At 38.0% G+C, this 22,546-nt stretch overlaps 2 protein-coding genes and 1 pseudogene across 7 annotated transcripts in view; 1 reads left to right on the top strand and 2 right to left on the bottom strand.

Annotated features, from left to right (window-relative positions):
* EVI5 (ecotropic viral integration site 5) overlaps window positions 1-22,546 on the bottom strand; it is a 215,300-nt gene that overhangs the window by 165,299 nt on the left and 27,455 nt on the right. For 5 of the 6 annotated variants that reach the window (XM_074381419.1, XM_039460946.2, XM_074381421.1 and 2 more), the window contains exon 2: window positions 15,089-15,318. In XM_074381419.1, the coding sequence (XP_074237520.1) occupies window positions 15,089-15,318 (230 nt within the window). Of the gene's footprint in view, window positions 1-2,968; window positions 2,995-15,088; window positions 15,319-22,546 lie in introns of those variants that run through there. The other variant, XM_074381423.1, reaches the window with a different exon arrangement.
* On the top strand, window positions 6,529-12,538 carry LOC104652235 (AN1-type zinc finger protein 1 pseudogene; annotated as a pseudogene).
* DIPK1A (divergent protein kinase domain 1A) overlaps window positions 15,254-22,546 on the bottom strand; it is a 197,273-nt gene continuing 189,980 nt past the window's right edge. The window contains exon 6 of the mRNA XM_074381424.1: window positions 15,254-15,318. The gene's annotated coding sequence lies outside the window, so the exon portion shown is untranslated. The remainder of the gene's footprint in view (window positions 15,319-22,546) is intronic.

Here is a 22,546-nt window from a genome sequence, read left to right as displayed (position 1 = left end):
CCCCCCAAAAAAGCTTATCTACAATACTATGATTTGAAAAAACAAAGGAGGAAAGGGAAAAGAAGGAGTTCTCTTTTGCATATCTGGAGTTTGAAATACTTGGGGAAAAATCCATGTAGACAATAAGCAGAGCAGTTGAAAAGACAAGTCTGAAGTTCATAAGCAAGGTGAACACCACAAATAAAAATCTGTAATTATCTGAAAAAAGTTGATACTAAACTTTTTGAATATCCTATTGTACTCAGCATAAGGTTTTCCTATGGATAACAGAACTCAGCAGGATACGACAGCAACTAGTCAGCATGCCAGCTGGTAATTTATAAACTGCTAAGATAATTTATAAGGAGCTAAGAAAGGATCTAAGAAAATGCTGTATGATAAAAACACCTGGGAAGCTAAATACACTGGCATTTAAAAGTGCAGAGATGCTGGGAAAGGTGGCTCACAACTATAATCCCAGCACTTCGGGATGCTTAGGCAGGCAGATCACTTGAGCCCAGGAGTTTGAGACTAGCCTGGGCAACATGGTGAAACCCTACCTCTGTCCAAAAAAAAAAAAAAAAAAATAGTGTAGTGTGCCTACAAGTCCCAGCTACTCCGAAAGCAGAGGTGGAAGGATTGCTTGAGCCCAGGAGGTCAAGGCTTCAGTGAGCTGTGATCACACCACTGCACTCTAGTCTGCATGACAGAGCAAAGACCCTGTCTCAAAAAAAAAAAGGCAGAGAGATTTATTATGGAGGAAGCAACTTTTCAAACACGAGATTCAAACATCTCTTTGTAATATAACACTAAAGAAACAGCATATGAATGTGCTAGGTGAAAGACAGCAACTTACCAGCTATAAGAAAGGAAAATGAGTAACAACAAACTTCATTTAGTCCATCTGTGCTTCTATAACAATATATCTTGTACTGAATAATTTTTAAACAACAGAAATTTATTGCCTACACTTCTGGAGGGTGGGAAGCCCAAGATCAAGGCACCTGCAAGTTTGACATGAGGTAAGAACCTGTTTCTCATAGATGGAGGCTTTTATGTGCCCTCATATGGTGGAAGGGGCCAAAGGACTCCCTCAAGCCTCTTATAATGGCACTAGTTCCATGAGGATTACAGACTCCCAAAGGCCCATTGTATTACTACTGGGCCAGATCCAAGGGATAAGATTTCAACACATGAATTTTAAAGGATAATAAATAGTCAGACCATAGCAAAACTACATGCCTAACTCAGAGAGGAATCACATCCTTTCACAGCAACAAAATAAAGCACAAATTCATGTCTCACAGCAATACAAATACTGTAACAGAGAGATTCAGAAAAGACACAAGGAATTAGAACAGGAAACACCTCAGAGACAACACAGAAGAAAGGTACCTAAATGACAAGGATCTCTCTAGTTCTGAAAAAAATACTGATTATTTTTTTCTGTGTTTCTTTAAGATCAGGGCTTGGAGAAGGCTTACAGGCTCCTCCTAAATATTATGATCAGAAACTAAAAGTATAGAGATTATTTTATACAGACATTCCAGACAGACAAGCCTAGCCAACCTCACTTCTTAGATTTCTTAATTTCAAGAGACTATCTTAAGCTAAGCTAACTGCCACAGAAAAGGCAGTAAAATAAATTCTTTTAATTAATTGTATCATTAAATTCTTTAGGAAATCAGACAGCTGATTTTAAAAATCCTCAATAAAACAAGAATAAAGACTTCAAATTAAGATCTAAAGACCTTTCCTATGATTAAAAATACATGAAATTTTAAATAGAGACATGAAAATACCTATTTTGCTAGCAAGCTCTTCACTTTCTTGGTGTTGCCAGATGTTTTATGGAGAGTATCCTGAGGAAAACTGAGGTAATGCTATGGTGGTAAAATTATAATATGAACATTAGATCATCTAGATCAGCCTGTCCAAAAGAAATATAATGCAGTCTACTTATGTAATGCTAAATGTTCTAGTGACTACAATTAAAAGCTTAAAAAAAAAAGATGAAAAAAATATATTTTTTTAAATAGAGATGGCACCTTGAGAGGCTGGTCTCCCACTCCTGGGCTTAAGCAATCCTCCCACCGAGACCTCCCAAAGTGCTAGCATTACAGAAGTGAACCACCATGCCCAGCCTGAAATTAATGTTAATAATTTATTTTATAAAATACAGTTGAAATGTCACTTCAATAGGTAAACAAAATTTTTTCAATTACCAAGATAATCTCTTTTTCAAATCAAGTTTTAAAATCTAGTATATATTTTACTCTTACAGCATATCACTCACAAGTCAAACCAGCCAGATTTGGGGTACTCAACTGACACATATGGTTGCTGGCTACCATACTGGACAATACAGAACTACATTTTAGTAGGATATAAAGATACATAAATTAAAGTTTCAAATATTCCTGTTTACTATATTTTTTTAAATCATAAAATACATTTACTAGTTTAAAAAGAATGCTTTCTGGCTGGGCGCAGTGGCTCACACCTGTAATCCAGCACTTTGGGAGACTGAAAACAGGCCAATCACTTGAGGTCAGGAGTTTGAGGTCAGCCTGGCTAACATGGTGAAACCCCATCTCTACCAAAAAATACAAAAAGTAGCTAGGCACAGTGGCACATGCCTTTAATCCAAGCTACTTGGGAATCCAGAGAATCACTTGAAGCCGGGAGGCAGAGGTTGCAATGAGCCAAGATTGCACCATTGCACTCCAGCCTGGGCAACAGAGTGAGACCCTATCTCATAAATAAATAAATAAATAAATAAACTCTTTCTGTTTCTTCATTCTCATATGTCAGCCCCCAAAATATGCTAAAAAGCAAAATATGATTCCAAATAATAGAATATAAAAGGGAACAAATACGGCTGGATTGCCAAAGTTTTAAACCACATAAATAATGGCTCACTCAAAATTTAAATTAGCAACATTCCCCTCCTCTGTAAAAATGCAGTCCTATTACACTTGAGACTTACCTCCATAAATTCATCTCTGCCAAAGCCTTTGTGTTTTTAAAATGAAAAAAAGAAAAGCACATTTAACACACAAGGGGAAAAAAACTATCCTACTTCAACTTTAAAGCTATCAATTATTAACTTTCATCAAACAGATCTTTGACACTACACTAAACCATTTCTTCTTATCTTTCTGGAGTTGCCACATGCACTTATTTTTAAAAAGTAATAGCTACAGTAAAACTAAGAAAAAAGTTTCTTTATAGAATTTGATATTTTCATATTTCTTAAATTTTAATTTTCTAAAATGTTGAAAGTTTTATGTTTTCTGAATCAAAGAGAGTTAACACAACCAAAGAATCATCTATCTACATCTGGAGAAGGAAAGAATAAATCCTAAACAAAAGCATCTACTTTGTTATGCTACAAAGTACAAGTTGTATCTCATAATTTTTATTTTAGATATATAACTTACATATCTACATTACAAAACCACAGAAGTAGAGAGAATTTAAATTATTATTCTTTTTTGTTCCCCCTTCCTTTCTCCATTCATAAATTATTATTCTTACAATTTTTCTCCAGACTTACTAGTTGGTGGGGTGGTAGGACAGAACAGGAGGAAGAGCACTAGAGCTTACTGTTTATCATTCTGCTTTATTTAATCTTATTTTTCAGAAAGGGTCTTGCTCTGTCACCCAGGCTGGAGTGCAGTAGTATGATCAGAGCTCATTGCAACCTTGAATTTCTGGGCTCCAGCAATCCTTCTGCCTGAGCCTCCTAGGCAGCTAGGACTATAGAAACATGCCATCACACCCAGCTAATTCTTTTCTTTTTTGTACTAACAGGATCTTGCTATGTTTCCCAGGATGGTCTTGAACTCTTGGCCTCATGCATTTCTCCCGCCTTGGACTTTCAAAATGCTGGGATTACAGGCATGAGCCACACACCTGACCTTTACTTTTTACTAACGTCAGAGAGGTGTTTTTCAACCAGGATTGCTCTCCTAAGTGAAAACAAGACCCATTCTCTGCATATAAATCCTTCCCATGGATTCTGAGGTTTAATGATTTTTAAAAGCACATGCACACATGACTCAAAATTTGAACCCAAAAGTTCAAATTTTTTAGTACTTCCACACAATAAAGAGTGACTTAAACTTCTGCTCCTTTCATTTCTTCAAGTTCTTGTCAAAATCTCTTTTCTGAACATCTTTAAACAACTCTAGTAATTATTCCTTAGTTGTCAACATATACATCAAACACATCTGGTGCTCTGGGGTAAATTGTGAATTATTTGGGAACAAGCAATTCATCTATACCCACACCTCACCTACAACAATTTTAATATAGTGCTTTGTGTATATTGGTTGCACAGTAATTATTGATCACAACTATAAACACAAATTCAACTTTGGTCTTACAAAATCTATACCAGAAGTTATCTTTATTATAAACTACTTCATCCTTGTAATATAATAACCAATTGAACACTTAACACTCCTTTACACCCTTTAGAACTGTCTATAAGTGCTTCACTGTACTTTGTCAGTCCTGCCCCAGCTTCATGTCCCACTATTTTTCTATCATGTACCCCATTTTGCTTTATTTAATGGTCCTTGTCATTTCCTTTTCTCTAAGAAGCTATTTGCTTATAATGGCCTTCACACAACCTAACACTCCATTTTGATCTTTCAAGATCCTCTTCTAATTTCATCTTATCCAAGAAACTTTTTCTACATATTATTTTAAAAGACTATCTCTTCCCAAAACTTCTGACCAGGTGATTTGCTCAAAACCTTTAAAATATAGTAAACAAACGGGTAAAAATTTAAAACTGAAACACACATACACACATTAAACCCACATAAAGTTATCATCATGCAGCTGTCTACCTTACCCATTGAGTGCTGAGAGCAAAAGAAAACCTTTAAAAGGACTTTCTAGGAAATGATCCAGAAAGTCCTAGATTCTGCCACCAGTTGTGTGTGAATTGACATTAGGTCCTATCCTATGGGGCTCAATTAGGCCAGATTCAAAACCTGTATCCTGTTCCCTGTGAATTTCCTTCAAACTTCTGTTGTCTATCTTCATCTCAAGAGGAAGGGACCAAGCCTGAGAACAGGTCTATTTAAAGTAAAAATTACCTCAGCAATAAAATTATGCAATTACTTCACAATTACCTCAGCAGTAAATTTTTTTAAAGCTAAGCAGAGGTAACGTTCAGAATATATTTATATGTGGTATTAACTCCAATACCTAATTGTCATATAATATAAATCAATTTTTCTAATTCTATTCAAACTTCTTCCCATGCCAAAGAAAATGTAAAACTCTATATGAAAAATTGTTTCATTCTTGCCATGATGAAACAACAGAGACTAGATTTATCCTTTCCTGAAACAACCAGGAAATTATATCAAAACAATGTTCAAGACTTTAAGCTGGGTGCAGTCACTCACGCCTGTAATTCTAACACCCTGGGAGGCCAAGGCAGGCTGATTGCTTCAGCCCAGGTGTTCGAGACCAGCCTGGGCAACATGGCGAAGCCCCATCTCTATAAAAAATACAAAAATTAGCCAGTTGTGGTGGCACACACCTGTAGTCCCAGCTATTCGGCTCACTGTAGCCTCTGCCTCACAGGTTCAAGCAATTCTTCTGCGTCAGCCTCCCGAGTAGTTGGGACTACAGCAGGCGTCCCCAAACTATGGCCCGTGGGCCCCTGAGGCCATTTATCCGGCCCCCCGCCGCACTTCAGGAAGGGGCACCTCTTTCACTGGTGGTCAGTGAGAGGAGCACAGTATGTGGCGGCCCTCCAACGGTCTGAGGGACAGTGAACTGGCCCCCTGTGTAAAAAGTTTGGGGACACCTGAACTACAGGCTCACGCTGCCACACCCAGCTAATTCTTACATTTTTAGTAGAGACGGGATTTCACCTTACTGGCCAGGCTGGTCTTGAATTCCTGACCTCGTGATCTGCCCACTTTCGCCTCCCAAAGTGCTGGGATTATGGGCATGAGTCACCATGATTAACCGTAAAATGACCTTTTTTTTGAGATGGAGTCTTGCTCTGTCTCTCAGGCTGGTGTGCAGTGGCACAATCTCAGCTCACTGTGGCCTCAGCCTCCCGTGTAGCTGGGACTGCAAGTGCGTACCACACCCGGCTGATTTCTTGTATTTTAGTAGAGACGGGTCATTTTGCAAACATATTCTCCCAGTCTGTGACCTGTCTTTTCAGTCTCTTGGCTTTATCTTTTGCAGAGCAGTTTTTAATTTTAATGAAGTCCTGCCTATTCATTATTTCCTTCATAGAGGTTGCCTTTGGTGTTGTACTTAAAAAGTCATCACCAAACCCAAGCCATCTAGGTTTTCTCTAATGTCATTTTCTAGAAGTTTCGTAGTTTTGTATTTTACATTTAGGTCTATATCTATTTAGAGTTAACTTCTGTGAAGGATTTATGATTTGTGTTTAGATGCTTTTTTTTTTTTTTCATGTTAACATCAAGCAACATTTGTTGAAGACTACCTTTTGTCCATTTTATTACCTTTGTACTTTGGTAAACATCAGCTGACTGTATTTACATGGGTCTGCTTCTGGGCTCTCTTTACTGCTCCACTGAACTATGTGGGAAACAAATAGCTTGCATTAGACTAGATACTCCAGACCTCCTCATCCGCCATGGCTGGAGAGCAGAGTGTAGAGGCAAGATCTCTGCTCACTACAATCTCTGCCTCCTCGGTTCAAGCAATTCTCCTGCCTCACCCTCTAGAGTAGCTGAGGTTACAGGTACCTGCTACCATGCCCAGCTAATAGTTGTATTTTTAGTAGAGACAGAGTTTCACCACACTGACCAAGTTGGTCTCGAACTCCTGACCTCAGGTTGTCCGCCTGCCTTGGTCTTCCAAAGTGCTGAGATTATAGGTTTGAGCTACCGGGCCCAGCCAATCATGGTTTCAATTATCCACAATCAACTATGGTCCAAAAATATTAAACAGAAAGTTCTAGAAGTAAATAATTCAAAACTTTTAAATTGTGTACTATTCTGAGCAGCACAACGAAATCTCATGCCATACTACTCTGTCCTGACTGGGAAGTGAATCATTGCCTTGCCCAGTGTATCCATGCTGTCTGTGCTACCAGCCCACTTAGTGGCCATCTGAGTCAGTTATAAGATATACTATTGCAGTATCACAGTGATTGTATTCAACTAAACCTTATTTTACTTAATAATGGCAATGGCCCCAAACCACAAGAGTAGTGAAGCTGGCAATTTGAATATGTCAAAGAGAAACTGTTAAAGTGCTTCCTTCAAGTGAGAAAGTGAAAGTTCTCTACTTAATGAGGAAAGAAACAAAACTGAATGCTAAGGCTGCTAAGATTTGTGTTAAGAACAAATCTTCCATCTGTGAAACTGTGAAGGAAAAATAAATGTACACTAATTTTACTGTTGCACTTCAAACTACAAAAGTTATGGTCACAGTGTATGATAAATGCTTAATTAACATGAAAACAGCATTAAATTTGTGAGCAGAACTCATGAACTGAAATACATTCCAATTGACAACAAGGAGGTCTGAAACTATCCACAGTTTCAGGTATCCCTGGGCATCTTGGAACATATCCCCAACACATAAAAAGGGATTACTATAGCACTAAACAACTTTATTAGAAAAGAAAGGCCACACAGACATTACAAGGTGACAAGATATTACAAAGAAAGGTAAAGGATATTTCAAGACAACTTCATATCCATTTCCCTCAAGAACAAAGATGCAAATACACTCATCTCTCCAAATCCTTCAGGGATTGGTTCCAGGCCAAATATACCAAAATCTGTGGGCGGTGACATCCCTTAGATAAAATGATGTAGTATTTGCATATAACCTATGCACATCCTCCTTATATTTTAAATCACCTCTAGATGACTTTTAGTACCTAGTATAAACATTATATAATAGTTATATGTAGTTTTTATTTGTATTATTTTTTATTGTTGTGTTATTTCTTATTTTAAAAAATATTTTCCATCTGCGGTTCTACAAATGCAGAGCTTGTGCATATGGAAGGCAGACTGTATTTCAAACAAAATTTTAGCAAACAGAAGCCAATATTTTACAAAAACAACTTATCATGATTAAGTGGGGTTTATCCTAAGAATGCAAAGTTGACTGCTGAACACTGAAAAATCAATGGAATTTATACCCTATCATCAGATAAAAGAAAAACATTTATCACCATTTCAGTAGAGGCAAAAAAGCATTTGACAAAATGCAAAATCAGTTTTACATAAACTCTCAGCAAACAAGAAATGGAAAGGGGTGGGCTGGGTGCAGTGGCTCATGCCTGTAATCCCAGCATTTTGGGAGGCTGAGGCGGGCAGATCACTAGGTCAGGAGTTCAAGACCAGCCTGGCCAAGACGTTGAAACCCTGTCTCTACTAAAAATACAAAAATTAGCCGGTACAGTGGTTGGCGCTGGTTATCCCAGCTACTCAGGAGTCTGAGGCAGGAGAATCACTTGAACCCGAGGGGTGCAGGTTGCAGTGAGCCGAGATCATGCCACTGCACTCCAGCCAGGTTGACAGTGTGAGACTCTGTCTCTAAAAAAAAAAAGAAAAAAAAAAAAGAAATAGAAAGGGGTAGCAAGTGGCAGTGGCTCATGCCTGTAATGCCAGCACTTTGGGAGGCAGAGGCGGGAGGATCACTTGAGCCCAGGAATTTGAGAACAGCCTGGGAAACCTAGCAAAACCCTGTCTCTATAAAAAAAAAAAAAGCACAAAAATTAGCCAGGCATGGTGGTACACGCTTGTAGTCCCAGGAGGCAGAGCTTGGAGAACCACCTGAGCCCAGGAGGTCAAGGCTACATACATCGAGCCCTGACTGCACCACTGAACTACAGCAGCCTGAGTGACAGAGCAAGACCCTGTCTCTAAAAGAAAAAAAGAAAAAGAAATGGAAAAAGAAAGAAAGAAATGAAAAGGGGCTTGTCACAGTGGTTCATACCTGTAATCCCAGCACTTTAGGAACCCAAGTCCTTGAGGCAGGAGTTTGAGCGCAATCTAGGCAACAAAGCAAGACCCTGTCTCTATAAAAATATATTTTTTTTAAAAAAATTAGCCAAGTGTGGTAGTGCATGCATGTAATTTTAGCTACTCATAAGGTTAAGGTGTAAGGATCACTTGAGCCCAGGAGACTGAGGCAGCAACAAGCCATGATTATGTCACTGCATTCCAGCCTGGGTGACAGAGCAAGACACTGTCTCAACAAAAAAAAAATTCCTCAATCTGAAAAAGGGCATATACAAAAAAATATGCTTAACATCTTTTTCTTAAGATCAGAAAAACAGGTATGTCTATTTACCACTTCCATTCAAATTTATACTGGAGGTTCCAATCAGTAGCAATAGTCAAGAAAACAGATAAAAGGCATCCAGATTGGAAAGAAGTAAAAGTGCTTTTATTCACAGATGATAGGCTCATCTATACAGAAAACCTAATGGAATCTAGACAAAAACAAAAACAAAAACAAAAAAACTACCAAAATAATAAGTGAGTTTAGCAAAGCTGCAGGATACATCAATCAATATAAGAAAAGTAATTGTAGGGCCAGGCGCAGTGGTTCATGCCTGTAATCCCAGCACTCTGGGAGGCCGAGGCAGGCAAATCACTTAAGGTCAGGAGTGACCCATCTCTACTAAACATACAAAAATTAACTGTCATAGTGGCATATGTCCATAATCTCAGCTACTCGGGAGACTGAGGGAGGAGAATTGCATGAACTCAGGAGGCGGAGGTTGCAGCGAGCAAAGACTGCCACTGCACTCCAGCCTAGGTGACAGAGTGAGTCCCCATGAAAGAAAACGGAAGGAAGGAAGGAAGAAGGGGAGGAGGGAAGGAGGGGAGGATGGGAGGAGGGGAGGGAGGGAGGAAGGGAGGAAGGGGGGAAGGGGGGAAGGGAGGAGGGAAGGAGAGAAGAAGAGGAGGGGAGGAGGAGAGAATGAGAGGAGAAGGGATGAGGGGAGGAGGGGAGGAGGGGAGGAGGGGAAGAGGGGAGGAGGGGAGGAGGGGAGGAGGGGGGAGGGGAGGAGGGGGGAGGGGAGGAGGGGGGAGGGGAGGAGGGGAGGCAAGCAATTCTATTTTCTTTTTAACACAGAAGGTGTTGACAATTGTATTTCCATATGCCAGCAATGAACAATTAAAAGTGAAGTTTACAAAAACAGTATCACTGACAAATAATTACTGATAAATACATTGTGTTCATGGAGAGGAAGGCAATACTGTTAGGGATTTAATGCAATCCCAACCAAAATTTCAGCAGACATTTTTGTAGAAATTTAACAACTTGATTGTAAAATTCATTTGAGAATGCCAAGGACCAAAAATAGGTCAAAAAGCAGAACAACCTTGGAGGCCTAACACTATCTGATTTCAAGACTTAGTATAAGGCTACAATAATCAAGGCAGTATTCTACTAGCATTAAGATAGACAAATAGACCAAAAGAACAGAATAGAGCAAGCCCAGAAATAGACTCATACACATATGGACAACTGATATCTGACAAAAATGCAAAAGCAATTAAGTGGAGAAAGAACAGTCATTTCAATAAATGGTACAGGAACAATTAGATGTGCATATTCAGAAAATGAACTCAAAGTATATCACAGAGCTAGATGTAAAACTTAAAACTATAAAACTTTCAGGAAAAAAACACAGGAAAGAAACTATAATCTTGGATCACCAAAAAAGCACAATTTGTAAAAACAATTTGAAATTGTGACTTAATCAAAATTTAAAATTTCTGTTCTTTGGTGGCACAAGAGAGATGGCAGAGTTGAACACTGGGCAGCACTGCAAGATTTTCTTTCATTTGTGTGATATTCAGGAATATTTTGCCTTGAACACAGAAGTGGCAGTCTCATGGCTGTCCTGAGATGACAGGAATCAATGAGAGATTGAAGACATAAATTTTACCCATGCTTTTTCAAGGACCATGCTGAAAGAGAATTTGTGGCAGTTGTATGTCCTTACTGTGAGAATAATTTTTGCATGAGACCCCGTCGTCAGTCAGATCACAAGTGTGAAAAACTGGAAATTCCTGCCTCATATGGCTGCCACTCAGAAACTTGTTAAAGACATTACTGATTCCAAATCAGGAGAGACAGCAAATAAACAAGGGAAAGGTGCCAAAAATAGTGAAACAGCTGCAAAGGAATTGCACTGATGAAATTAAGGATGTATGCTGATAGGAATAAATCATTGCCACAGACAGAAAGTTTTGCTTTCAAGTTTTCTTAGCTAAGGGGAGCAAAGAGAAGGGCAAACCAATGTTCTTTTGCCATAGAAGGAGCATCAGAAAGGTCACAGACTTTGCCTCTTCTCTAGCCAGTCTTAAATATGACAATAACAGGCCAAGCACAGTGGCTCATGCCTGTAATCCTGACACTCTGGGAGGCCAAAGCAGGAGGATCACTTAAACTCAGGAGTTTGAGACCACCCTGGGCAACATAGTGAGACCCTGTCTCTATTTTATTTTAAAAAAGGAAAAAAAAATGACAAAACAAATTAACAGCTAAGAAATTAAGCTGCCACATTACTTCAGGAGAAGCCTTATCCATGGAACTTACTTCGGAAACCTAGATTGCTAAACTGGACTGACCTTTGTAAAATGGTGGAAATATAATCTTAGAATATCTTAATTTTGAATAACAATTTTGTAAAAATGTTGAATCTTACTTGGAGTAGTCATTCAAGGATTCAGGCCAGAAATCACAAGGAAAATTCTATATACATGTTTAAATCGATTTCTTTTTTAATTCTTAAAAGCTGCTTTTTAACTAATTTCCACTTAGGTCATCTTTTACATTATTAGTTTTGTTTTTTGGGGGGGGTAGGGGGTTTGGTGAGATGGAGTCTTACTCTATACCCCAAACTGCAGTTATGGAGGCACAATCTTGGTTTACTGCAACCTCTGCCTCCCACGTTTAAGTGATCCTCCTGCCTCAGCCTCCCGAGTAGCTGGGACTATCGGCACGCACCAAAATACTCAGCTAATTTTTTTTTTTTTTTTTTTTTGTATTTTAGTAGAAATGGGCTTTCACCGTGTTGCCCAGGGTGGTCTCGAACTCCTGAGCTCAGGTGATCCACCCACCTCAGCCTCCCAGCGCTGGGATTATAGGCATGAGCCACAGCACCCTGCCTACATTATCAGCTTTCTGTTAAATCTGAGTGTTTGTGTTTAACTATGTACTGATCCTCAATTATTAACAAATTCTTATAATTAATTAGCTTTCATTAGGTTACGCTGCAGTTAACAACAACAAAGGTGCATTTCCTGGTGAGTAATGTCAGTTGTTGTTGACTAGCTATAGCACTGCTCCATATCATTTTCACTCCCGGATCAAAGGTGAAGGAAAGTACCATTTTGGGACACTGTCATTCTTTTGGCAAAGAAAGAAAGAGACGAAAGAAACTTATGTTTTCTCTTATAAGACACATGTACCACATTTGCTTTAAGCAAGTTATATGGCCACGCTCAGCATCCTGAGGGACGGAAAGTATAGCCTTGCTGTCTACCTACATCATAATGTATAAATTGATGTGTATACATGAGTTGTAGAAACTTAGAGATCATCTTCATTCAATCTCCTAATTTTTGCATGAAGACTGTTAGGCCTAGGACAGGAAAGTGATTTTCATGGTATCACTTACCTGCACTGGGGCATATTTCTGATAAAGATCCACTTCCAGTAGGATTCATATTTTTTGTTTGTATGAATGTTACAAATAAGAAAGATGGGATAGCTCAACTTCATTACAGTCTATGTATAAATACCAAAGCAAGACACTTGCCAAAAGTAAATACATTTTATCAACAAATTCAGATTAATGCTCTTGACTAATGTTTTCTATTGACACCCAGAAAAATACTACTATATAGGCAGAACAAAAATTATTTCTATTATCCTTTGTCTCTTTTCTAATTGTCATGGACATGTATAATGGTTTTAGATTTACTTAAAGGAGTAAACCTGGAATGCTCAAAAATAAATACAATAAAGTAAGATGAAACTTCTGCTTCTTGAAAGAGACACTTTTAACAAAATGGTAAGCTGCCAGCTGGAGGAAGAATTTGAGAGTCATGTGCTTGATAAAGACTTTTACCTCAAACATACAAAGAACTTTCAAAACATAGTAATAAGAAAGCAAATAACCAACCAAACAAAAAAATCAAAGAAGATATACAGATGACAAACACATAAAAAGATGCTCAAAATGAATAGAGGAAATCAAATTAAAACCAGAGATACTAATACCTAATAAAATGGCTAAAATTAAAAAGACTGATTATATCAAGTGTTGACAAGGATGTAGAAGAACTGGAAATTTCATACACCGGTAGTGGGTTATGAAAAAGTAAAGGCCCTTTGAAAAACAGTTTGGCAGTTACACATACCATATGATTGGGTCATTCCATTCCAAGGTTATTTGTCCAAGAGAAATGAAAGCATACACTCATGCAAAAGCTTATACACAAATGTTTATGGCTGTTAAATGCATTTAACAGCCATAAACATTTGTGTTTAAGTTGTGAATAAACTATGATATTTCCACATGATGGAATACTATAAAAAGTATTGATATGTGCTATAGCAATGATGACTCTTAAAATTACTATGCTGAGTGAAATAATCCATACCAAAAAACTACATATTATATGATACCATTTCTACAAAATTCTAGAAAATGCAAACTATAGTGGCTGCCTGGGGACAGCAAGGGCGATAATGGAGATGTTCGTTTTCTTGATTTTGGTGACAATTTCACAGATGTATACATATGTCAGAATTTATCAAATTGTACAGTTTAAGTATGTGTAGTTTATTATGCCAATGATACATCAAAAAACATAGTAAAAGTTATTTTTGTTATGATTCTAAGCCAGTAGCATTACATCCCTTGACTGAGCACAAAATGGTGTTCTTCCACCCTAATAAACATTTGTGTATGCGTATGTGTGTGTGTGTGTGTGTGTATATAAACATATATAAACATTTATGTATATATAATATAAATTTATTTTATATCTAATATATAAAATATATAATAACATTTTTATTTTATTTATATAGGGCATCTATTTTATATATATTATATATAATATATCTAACATATAAAATATATAATATATATTTTATTTATATGTATAATATATATTATATATAATTTATATGTTAGATATATTATACATATAAAATAGATGCCCTATATATTTTTATAAATATAATATATATATAAATATAAATAGATGATGCCCTAAAGATCTTCTGACAATAGCAGAGTAAGGAGGCACACAGGGTCCAGAGTATGCATTCCTAGCAGAACAGAAAAAAACTCTATTTAATATCTATTAAGAGAAAAGGATATTTTGCTTTCTATGAATAACTTTTTTTTTTTTTTTTTGAGACGGAGTTTCGCTCTTGTTACCCAGGCTGGAGTACAATGGCGCAATCTCGGCTCACCGCAACCTCCACCTCCTGGGTTCAAGCAATTCTCCTGCCTCAGCCTCTCAAGTAGCTGGGACTACAGGCACGCGCTACCATGCCCAGCTAAGTTTTCGTATTTACTGGAGACAGGGTTTCACCATGTTGACCAGGATGGTCTCGATCTCTTGACCTCATGATCCACCTACCTCGGCCTCCCAAAGTGCTGGGATTACAGGTGTGAGCCACCACGCCCGGCCGTCTACGAATAATTTCTTAAAAGATTTTCCACTCTAAACCACAAATTAGGTACCTATATTGGATTAAATTATTTTATGCTTTTACCAAAGGAGACTGTTCAGAGAGTTTAAAATTAAAAAGTGATAGTTTCATTTACTTTTTTAAAATTGATAAAATTCAAGAAGCATTCAGGGAATTTGCCATATTAAGAAAACAAATCTCTAAAGCTATTTGAGCCAGAAAAAAATTTTAGTCTCTTTTAAGACCAACCTCCCCATAAAAAAAGATGAATACTTTTCTAAGTAACTTTGATAAATAAGGAGCCAAAAAATAGAAAAGAAACATTCTTAATGTAAGCAAATATGAATGGCTGAATACGTATGATAATTGCAGAGAAAAAAAGCCAAGCAACGTCACTCACCTATTCTGTTCTTCCAGTTTAGCCAGGAGTTCTAAGTCATCTGGACTCAACTGTGATGGCGAAGATGGTGAAAGGGCTGGTGTTGATAATGTGGTAGATGAGGATGTGGTATGTAATGAAGCAGATGGACTTGCCACCTGACTGGCCATCTGACTGACTGTATGCGATACTGTGTTCTTCACCCATGAGAGAGTAGAGCTCAGCTTTTCTGCAACCTTGTCTGTCGCCACCTAAAGACAAAAATAAAAGTTGCATATATTTTAGTTTCACTGTATCTACTACCAATAGCTTAATAATTCTGTTAAGATTTACTTAGTAACTATCATCATCAGAATATTCTCTGAGGAATTTAAGGTAAAACCTGTTTCAGCAACATTACCCTAATATCCAGCTTTTGCAAACTGTTTCAGTTCTGCAGCAAGAACAAATCAGAACAATGTTCCAAACTGAGACCCATCAGGAAGTGACAAAATCAACCGCATGTTTTAAAAATGAAAAGGATCAAAAATATCAAATTAAAGATATACTGTCTAATGAAACTTTTGTTATATTAAAAATACATCCAGGCTGGGTGCGGTGGCTCACGCCTGTAATCCTAGCATTTTGGGAGGCCGAGGTGGGTGGATCACCTGCAGTCAGGAGTTCAAGACCAGCCTGGCCATCATGGTGAAACCCAATCCAAAAAAAAATACATCCTAAATGTACATATGTACACACGTGTATTAAGTCAGGATGTAAAATGTATTCTTTCTTGGGGTTTTAGTCAAAAACATTTGCAAGTCAAGGAATTAAAACATGTCCATTAGAAGATCAGCAAAATCCTGTAATATGACTAACAATTCAACAAAAACTGGGTGTATTTAACATAAATAAAATGTAATGAGGCCCTTGATCGATCTCTCTTCAGATCACTAAAGACTGTTGTTATAAAAGAGGGACTAGCACTATAGGAAGAAAATTATGAGAAATGGCTGGGCTAACAGAATGACAGAGGTTCAAGGTAGAATTTCTAGTAGTTCGTTTATTCGGAAATAGAATGGGATACCTAGAAACAGTAGCACATTCCCTCCTAATAACTACCTTAATGTGGCAACTGTAAAAGCCAAATGTCACGGGTTGGTTCAGTTTCTGTTTTTGGTAGCTAACCACGAAGGAAAAAAGCCTTTAAGACTCCTCTCTTCTCTAAGATTCAATGAATTATATACGTGCTCACATATTTGTCATAAACCATGCCAATCTCCTAAGCAGATATGTATACAACAAATTCAGCTGAAAAAGAAAATGTACACATTGTTCAAAGCTAACACTGGTTTATACATGGCAATCCATATGAACATGCATACAGACATACAAATTAAAATACCAACACATAAACAGAAAAATCCTGTCCAGACTCCTGGTAGTAGGTACTACTCTCCTCATTGGTTACCCAAGCATTTCCTCCTCCCCTCAATATATACATGGCTCTTTCTCTGTTCCCACTTCCTCCACCTCAATTTAGCAGGAAAATTCCATGTACAGAAAGGATAAAATGGAGAAGCAATTCTAAGGACATAGTTAAGCCACTTAACCTGAGGATAGAGTGTCTAAAACAGGAGTCCCCAAACTAGGCCCGCGGGCCGCATGCGGCCCCCTGAGGCCATTTATCCGGCCCCCTGCCGCACTTCAGGAAGGGGCACCTCTTTCATTGGTGGTCAGTGAGAGGAGCACAATATGTGGCGGCCCTCCCAACGGTCTGAGGGACAGTGAACTGGCCCCCTGTGTAAAAAGTTTGTGGACACCTGGTCTAAAAGGACAAAGATTCTATTACAAGTGCTGAACAGGGGCAAGAGTTTTATTAAACTCAAGATACTTATTTTCTTTTCATTTGCCAATAATTTTCCCCTTTTAGAACTTACTTCCTTTGGGAATATTATAGAAAGGACCAGTGGGCTCTTACCATTGAGAGAAGAACCCCAAGAAAGAAAAGTCAAATGGTGTAAGAAACCTAAGAAACAGAAACATGAGATGATCGTTTATGCCTGCTTCCAGGCAAAAGAAATCCTTCCTGACAACTCATAGATGAGCACAGCTCATCAGGGCAAAAGGCCTTACAGGAATTAAATAATAATTTAGCCAAAACTTTATTTGTGTCAAGAAATGGCAGAAGCCATAGTAGGCACCAAGACAGTCTATTGTGTGATTTGTTATCCTACTGATTTTAGGATAACAACTACAAACTCAATTGTGAAAATGACACAAATTTGCATCCCCAAAGCACACTCTAATATTTAAAAAGAGAAAACCTAAAGTATGAAATTTATAGAAAAATGGTATACTAATACTGGCCATTAATTGCAAATATACTTACAATCTTCAAGAATTAATGCTTTACATTTTCATTATATTAAATTCCCCTACTAAAGTTAATTGCCGAAAAAGCAAAAGACATCTATTAATTGCTTCATTAAAACAAATTTATATCATACCCCTTCCGCACACTATAGCAACAGACTTTCATTTAAAAATTTTAGAATAATGAAGAGCACAATTCTGACATACTTTCAACCTCACTGAAATGGAATTCAGCCTATAACTTCTAAGGCTCAACAAGTCATCTTCAAATTTTAAGTTCTTAAATATAGCTAGAGTATTTAATTGCAGTTACAATTTAATAAAGTTTAGTATTTATAGATTCTAGAAACACCACAGGACTAAATGATTTTTTCATGTATCATCATGTACTATTTTTCCTTTAACTCCACCCTGCCATCTTTGAATCTCTTTTCCTCAACCTGGGGTAAATTGAGGTCACATAAATAAATATAAATAAATCTGACAATCTAACTATGTCACAAAGTTCCTGTCTACCTCATAGAGGTGTTATGCATTTATTTTAAAAAGTGAACATACTTTCAAAATGCTAAAACCATCATTAAAAAGGCTTAGCAATCACACACAAAAGGCCACATATTGTATGATTCCATTTACATAAAATTTCCAGAATAGGCAAATCCAGAAATGGAAAGTAGATTAGTAATTTCCAGGACCTGGGAAAAGGAATGGGAACTGACTACGAGTAAGTATAGGATTTCTTTATGGGGTGATGAAAAATATTCTGGGATTGGTCAGCGGTAATGGTTGCACAACCTTGTGAATATAATAAATACTAATGAATTATACACTTTAAAAGGGGCAATTTTATGGTATATAAATTATCTCTCAAATTTTTAACTATAGTAAAAGCTTTATATACTACTACAATATTCGAATACGATCTCCCATGAGAAAGTCATTATAATATCACTTTATATTTTATTGAAAGGATGCTCATAACTTCCCTAAAATAGATCTATTTTTAAAGATTCCCATTTTAAATCAAATATCATGAGGGAGAAAAGGCCATGGCAATGGTTAATTACTTCCTGAATCATACTGTGAAACTGAATCACATTTCTAGAGTATAATATTCTAGAGTATAATATCTCCTTTGGGTAAAGGTACTATTGTGGCTAAAGAGGAACTATTAAGTAAGGGTACCTGTGCTGTCACTGAGAGTCAAAAACCCAATAGATCTTTAAATGTCAAAAGTCGCCGGGTGCGGTGGCTCAAGCCTGTAATCCCAGCACTTTGGGAGGCCGAGGCGGGTGGATCACAAGGTCAAGAGATCGAGACCATCCTGGTCAACAAGGTGAAATCCCGTCTCTACTAAAAATACAAAAAATTATCTGGGCATGGTGGTGCGTGCCTGTAATCCCAGCTACTCAGGAGGCTGAGACAGGAGAATTGCCTGAACCCAGGAGGCGGAGGTTGCAGTGAGCCGAGATCGCGCCATTGCACTCCAGCCTGGGTAACAAGAGCGAAACTCCGTATCAAAAAAAAAAAAAAAACGGCTGGGCGCCGTGGCTCAAGCCTGTAATCCCAGCACTTTGGGAGGCCAAGTCGGGTGGATCACGAGGTCAAGAGATCGAGACCATCCTGGTCAACATGGTGAAACCCCGTCTCTACTAAAAATACAAAACATTAGCTGGGCATGGTGGCGCATGCCTGTAATCTCAGCTACTCAGGAGGCTGAGGCAGGAGAATTGCCTGAACCCAGGAGGCGGAGGTTGCGGTGAGCCGAGATCTCACCATTGTACTTCAGCCTGGCTAAGAAGAGTGAAACTCCATCTCAAAAAAAAAAAAAAAAAAAGTCAAAAGTCAAATTCCTTTAAAAAAAAAAAAAAAAAGATGCAGCACAGCAGTACACATTTAATAATGTCAAGACTTCAGCTATATACAGATGTCACAAAGATTCACCAATCATTTTGTAGTTCTATTGTTGTACCCTCCCTTAGAGCCAGGGAATACTTCCTATCACTTTTTCATATCTGTTTACTGAATGAACACATAAGATTTTAAAATATAGTTACCATTAGTGTACATACAGCTTGCTTATAAAAACAGTTCACCATCTAGTATCATTTTATAATCTGCCTTCAAAAAGTACAGGAACCAGAGACAAGCAGCTTTTAACACAGAAGCTCAAACACTTTCAAGGGCTACTGAGGACTAAGAGACTTTTCCACCACCACACCACAATGCAAAACTGCTTTATTTTCTGTCTCCTACTAGCTTCTCCAAAGTATCTGCTGTTTACTCCCGCCCCTCTAATCTGCGTTACACTCATCCTTCTCTCTTTTTTCTTTTCTTTTCTGGTTTTTTGACTCTTGACAATTTTCTTACACTTTTTGATTCTCACAAAGCTGGCCTTTATGAGGGACTGCCAGTCAGACATCTCATGTTCCTTCCTTGAGATGACTGGACCAAAAACACACAGGTCAAGATTCGGTTTTATTTTTCATTGGTGTCACTTCTACTATGTCAGATATACATGTGTATGTGTGTGTGTGTCTGTGTAAATATACGTATAAAATAAACTAATATTTACTGAGTATTCTGTGTAAGTCCCTATGCAAAGCATGGAGACTGTTATAATTAAAGATAGTCCCTGACTGAGCGTGATGGCTCACGCCTGTAATCCCAGCACTTTGGGAGGCCGAGGAGGGTGGATCATGAGGTCAAGAAATCGAGACCATCCTGGCCAACACGGGGAAACCCTGTCTCTACTAAAAAATACAAAAATTAGCTGGGCGTGGTGGTGCATGTCTGTAGTCCCAGCTACATGGGAAGCTGAGGCAGGAGAATCGCTTGAACTCAGGAGGCAGAAGTTGCAGTGAGCCAAGATCATACTACTGCACTCCAGCCTGGCAACGTAGCGAGACTCCATCTCAAAAAAAAATTTTTTTAATTAAAAAATAAAAAAGATAGTCCCTTACCCTGTCATTATTCCTGTATTTCATATAGTCATATGGAAAAGTATCTAAAATAGTATCTCTATCACTCCCTTTAGTATGTTTGTTAATTGTATGGCAGTCTTGGCCTTAGTACTGAAAGCCAGTATAACAGTTTCCACTTGGTATGGTTTTTAGGAACATTGATGTGAAATTTTGACCAGCTTTCTGTGCTACCTAAACTCTACATTCCATGCAACTCCCACTGTATGGTGCCACAGAGGTTTAGAAACAATTTTCAAAGAGGAGAAAGGTGAATTTACCAGCAAACACTTTTTCAGCATTTAAATCGCACCAGGTACTAAACACTTTATATGTATTAAATATATTTAATCATTAAAATGCTATAAAGTAGGTATTACTATTTTCCTCATTTCACAAATGAAGAAATGATGGTACAAAAATGCTAAACAACTTATATAAGGTCACAAAGCTAAAAAGAATCAAACATAGGCAGTCTTGTTTGAAATTCTTTGCTCTTAGCCACCATCAAGAATGAGCAAGACCAAAGGTTGGCAATGGATGTGGTCACTAATGACTTCATTTCATCAAGAGGAGGCAGAAACCAGATTATAGTAAACTGAGTATTATCTGAGAGATAAAGATATAAGAGCTGGAAAATATTCTCATTCCTACCACAATGACCTTTATTCTTGAGATTTCTTGAATCAGACTAATTTCTAAAAGTTGGAGATTCCAGAAAGATGGTCAGGATATTATTACATAACAAATCCTACTTTAGAAAAAGGCCTTCAAACAGACAGTATATTCATTTGATTTTTATTTTAAAACGAAAAAAAAAAACTGGTACAATCCAGATAACTGGGCTGATGGGGTTATTCTTTGTCATTGTGAGGTTAGCTTGTATTATCATACAAAGGCTGATTCCACAACTCAGTACTTCATATTTTTTAGGACTTTTCACATCATTTAATATTACCTCGTTTTAGTGCTCATTTATAATTCTATAAAGTAGGTAATGTCTCCATTTTGGAGATAAGAAATTCAAGATTTGGTTCACTTAAAAGACCTCTTAAATCACAAGAGACTGAAGACCTAAACAAAACTATAAAACTTATAAGAAAACATAAGGGAGGCTGGGCATGGTGGCTCACACCTGTAATCCCAGCACTTTGGGAGGCCAAGGTGGGCAGATCATCTGAGGTCAGAAGTTCAAGACCAGCCTGGTCAACATGGCAAAACCCCATCTCTACTAAAAATAAAAAAATTAGCTGGGAGTGATGGTAAGTACCTGTAATCCCAGCTACTCTGGAGGTGAGGTTGGAGAACCTAGGAGGCGGAGTTTGCAGTATGCTGAGATTGTGCCACTGCACTCCAGCCTGGGTGACAAGGGCGAAACTTCGTCATCTCCAAAAAAAGAAAAAAAGGAAGAAAACGTAAGGGAAAAAATTCATGACAATGATTTGGCAATGATTCCTTAGATCTGAGGCAAAAGGCACAAGCAATAAAAGGGGAAAAAAAAAAGATAAACTGGACTGCATCAAAATTAAAAACTTGTAGGCCGGGCGCGGTGGCTCAAGCCTGTAATCCCAGCACTTTGGGAGGCCGAGGCGGGTGGATCATGAGGTCGAGAGATCGAGACCATCCTGGTCAACATGGTGAAACCCCGTCTCTACTAAAAATACAAAAAAATAGCTGGGCATGGTGGCACGTGCCTGTAATCCCAGCTACTCAGGAGGCTGAGGCAGGAGAATTGCCTGAGCCCAGGAGGCGGAGGTTGCGGTGAGCCGAGATCGCGCCATTGCACTCCAGCCTGGGTAACAAGAGCGAAACTCCGTCTACAAAAAAAAAAAAAATTAAAAACTTGTGCATTAACAAAGTAGAAACATTAACCCACTAAAATGAAAAAGAAATTTCCAAATCATATAGCTGATATGGGATCAATATCTAGAAGATATAAAGAACTCCTACAAATTAATAACAAAAAAAAAATAACCTAATTAAAAGATGAACAAGCCGGGCGCGGTGGCTCACGCCTGTGATCCCAGCACTTTGGGAGGCCGAGGTGGGCAGATCATGAGGTCAGGAGTTCAAGACCAGACTGGCCAACATGGTGAAACCTTGTCTCTACTGAAAAATACAAAAATTAGCTGGGCAGGTGGTTTGTGCCTGTAATCCCAACTAC

This window comes from Saimiri boliviensis, chromosome 11 (assembly GCF_048565385.1).
Source record: "Saimiri boliviensis isolate mSaiBol1 chromosome 11, mSaiBol1.pri, whole genome shotgun sequence".
NCBI lineage: Eukaryota > Metazoa > Chordata > Mammalia > Primates > Cebidae > Saimiri > Saimiri boliviensis.
The sequence above is the reverse complement of the archived record's forward strand: the minus strand, read 5'-3'. Positions and strand labels throughout refer to the sequence as shown.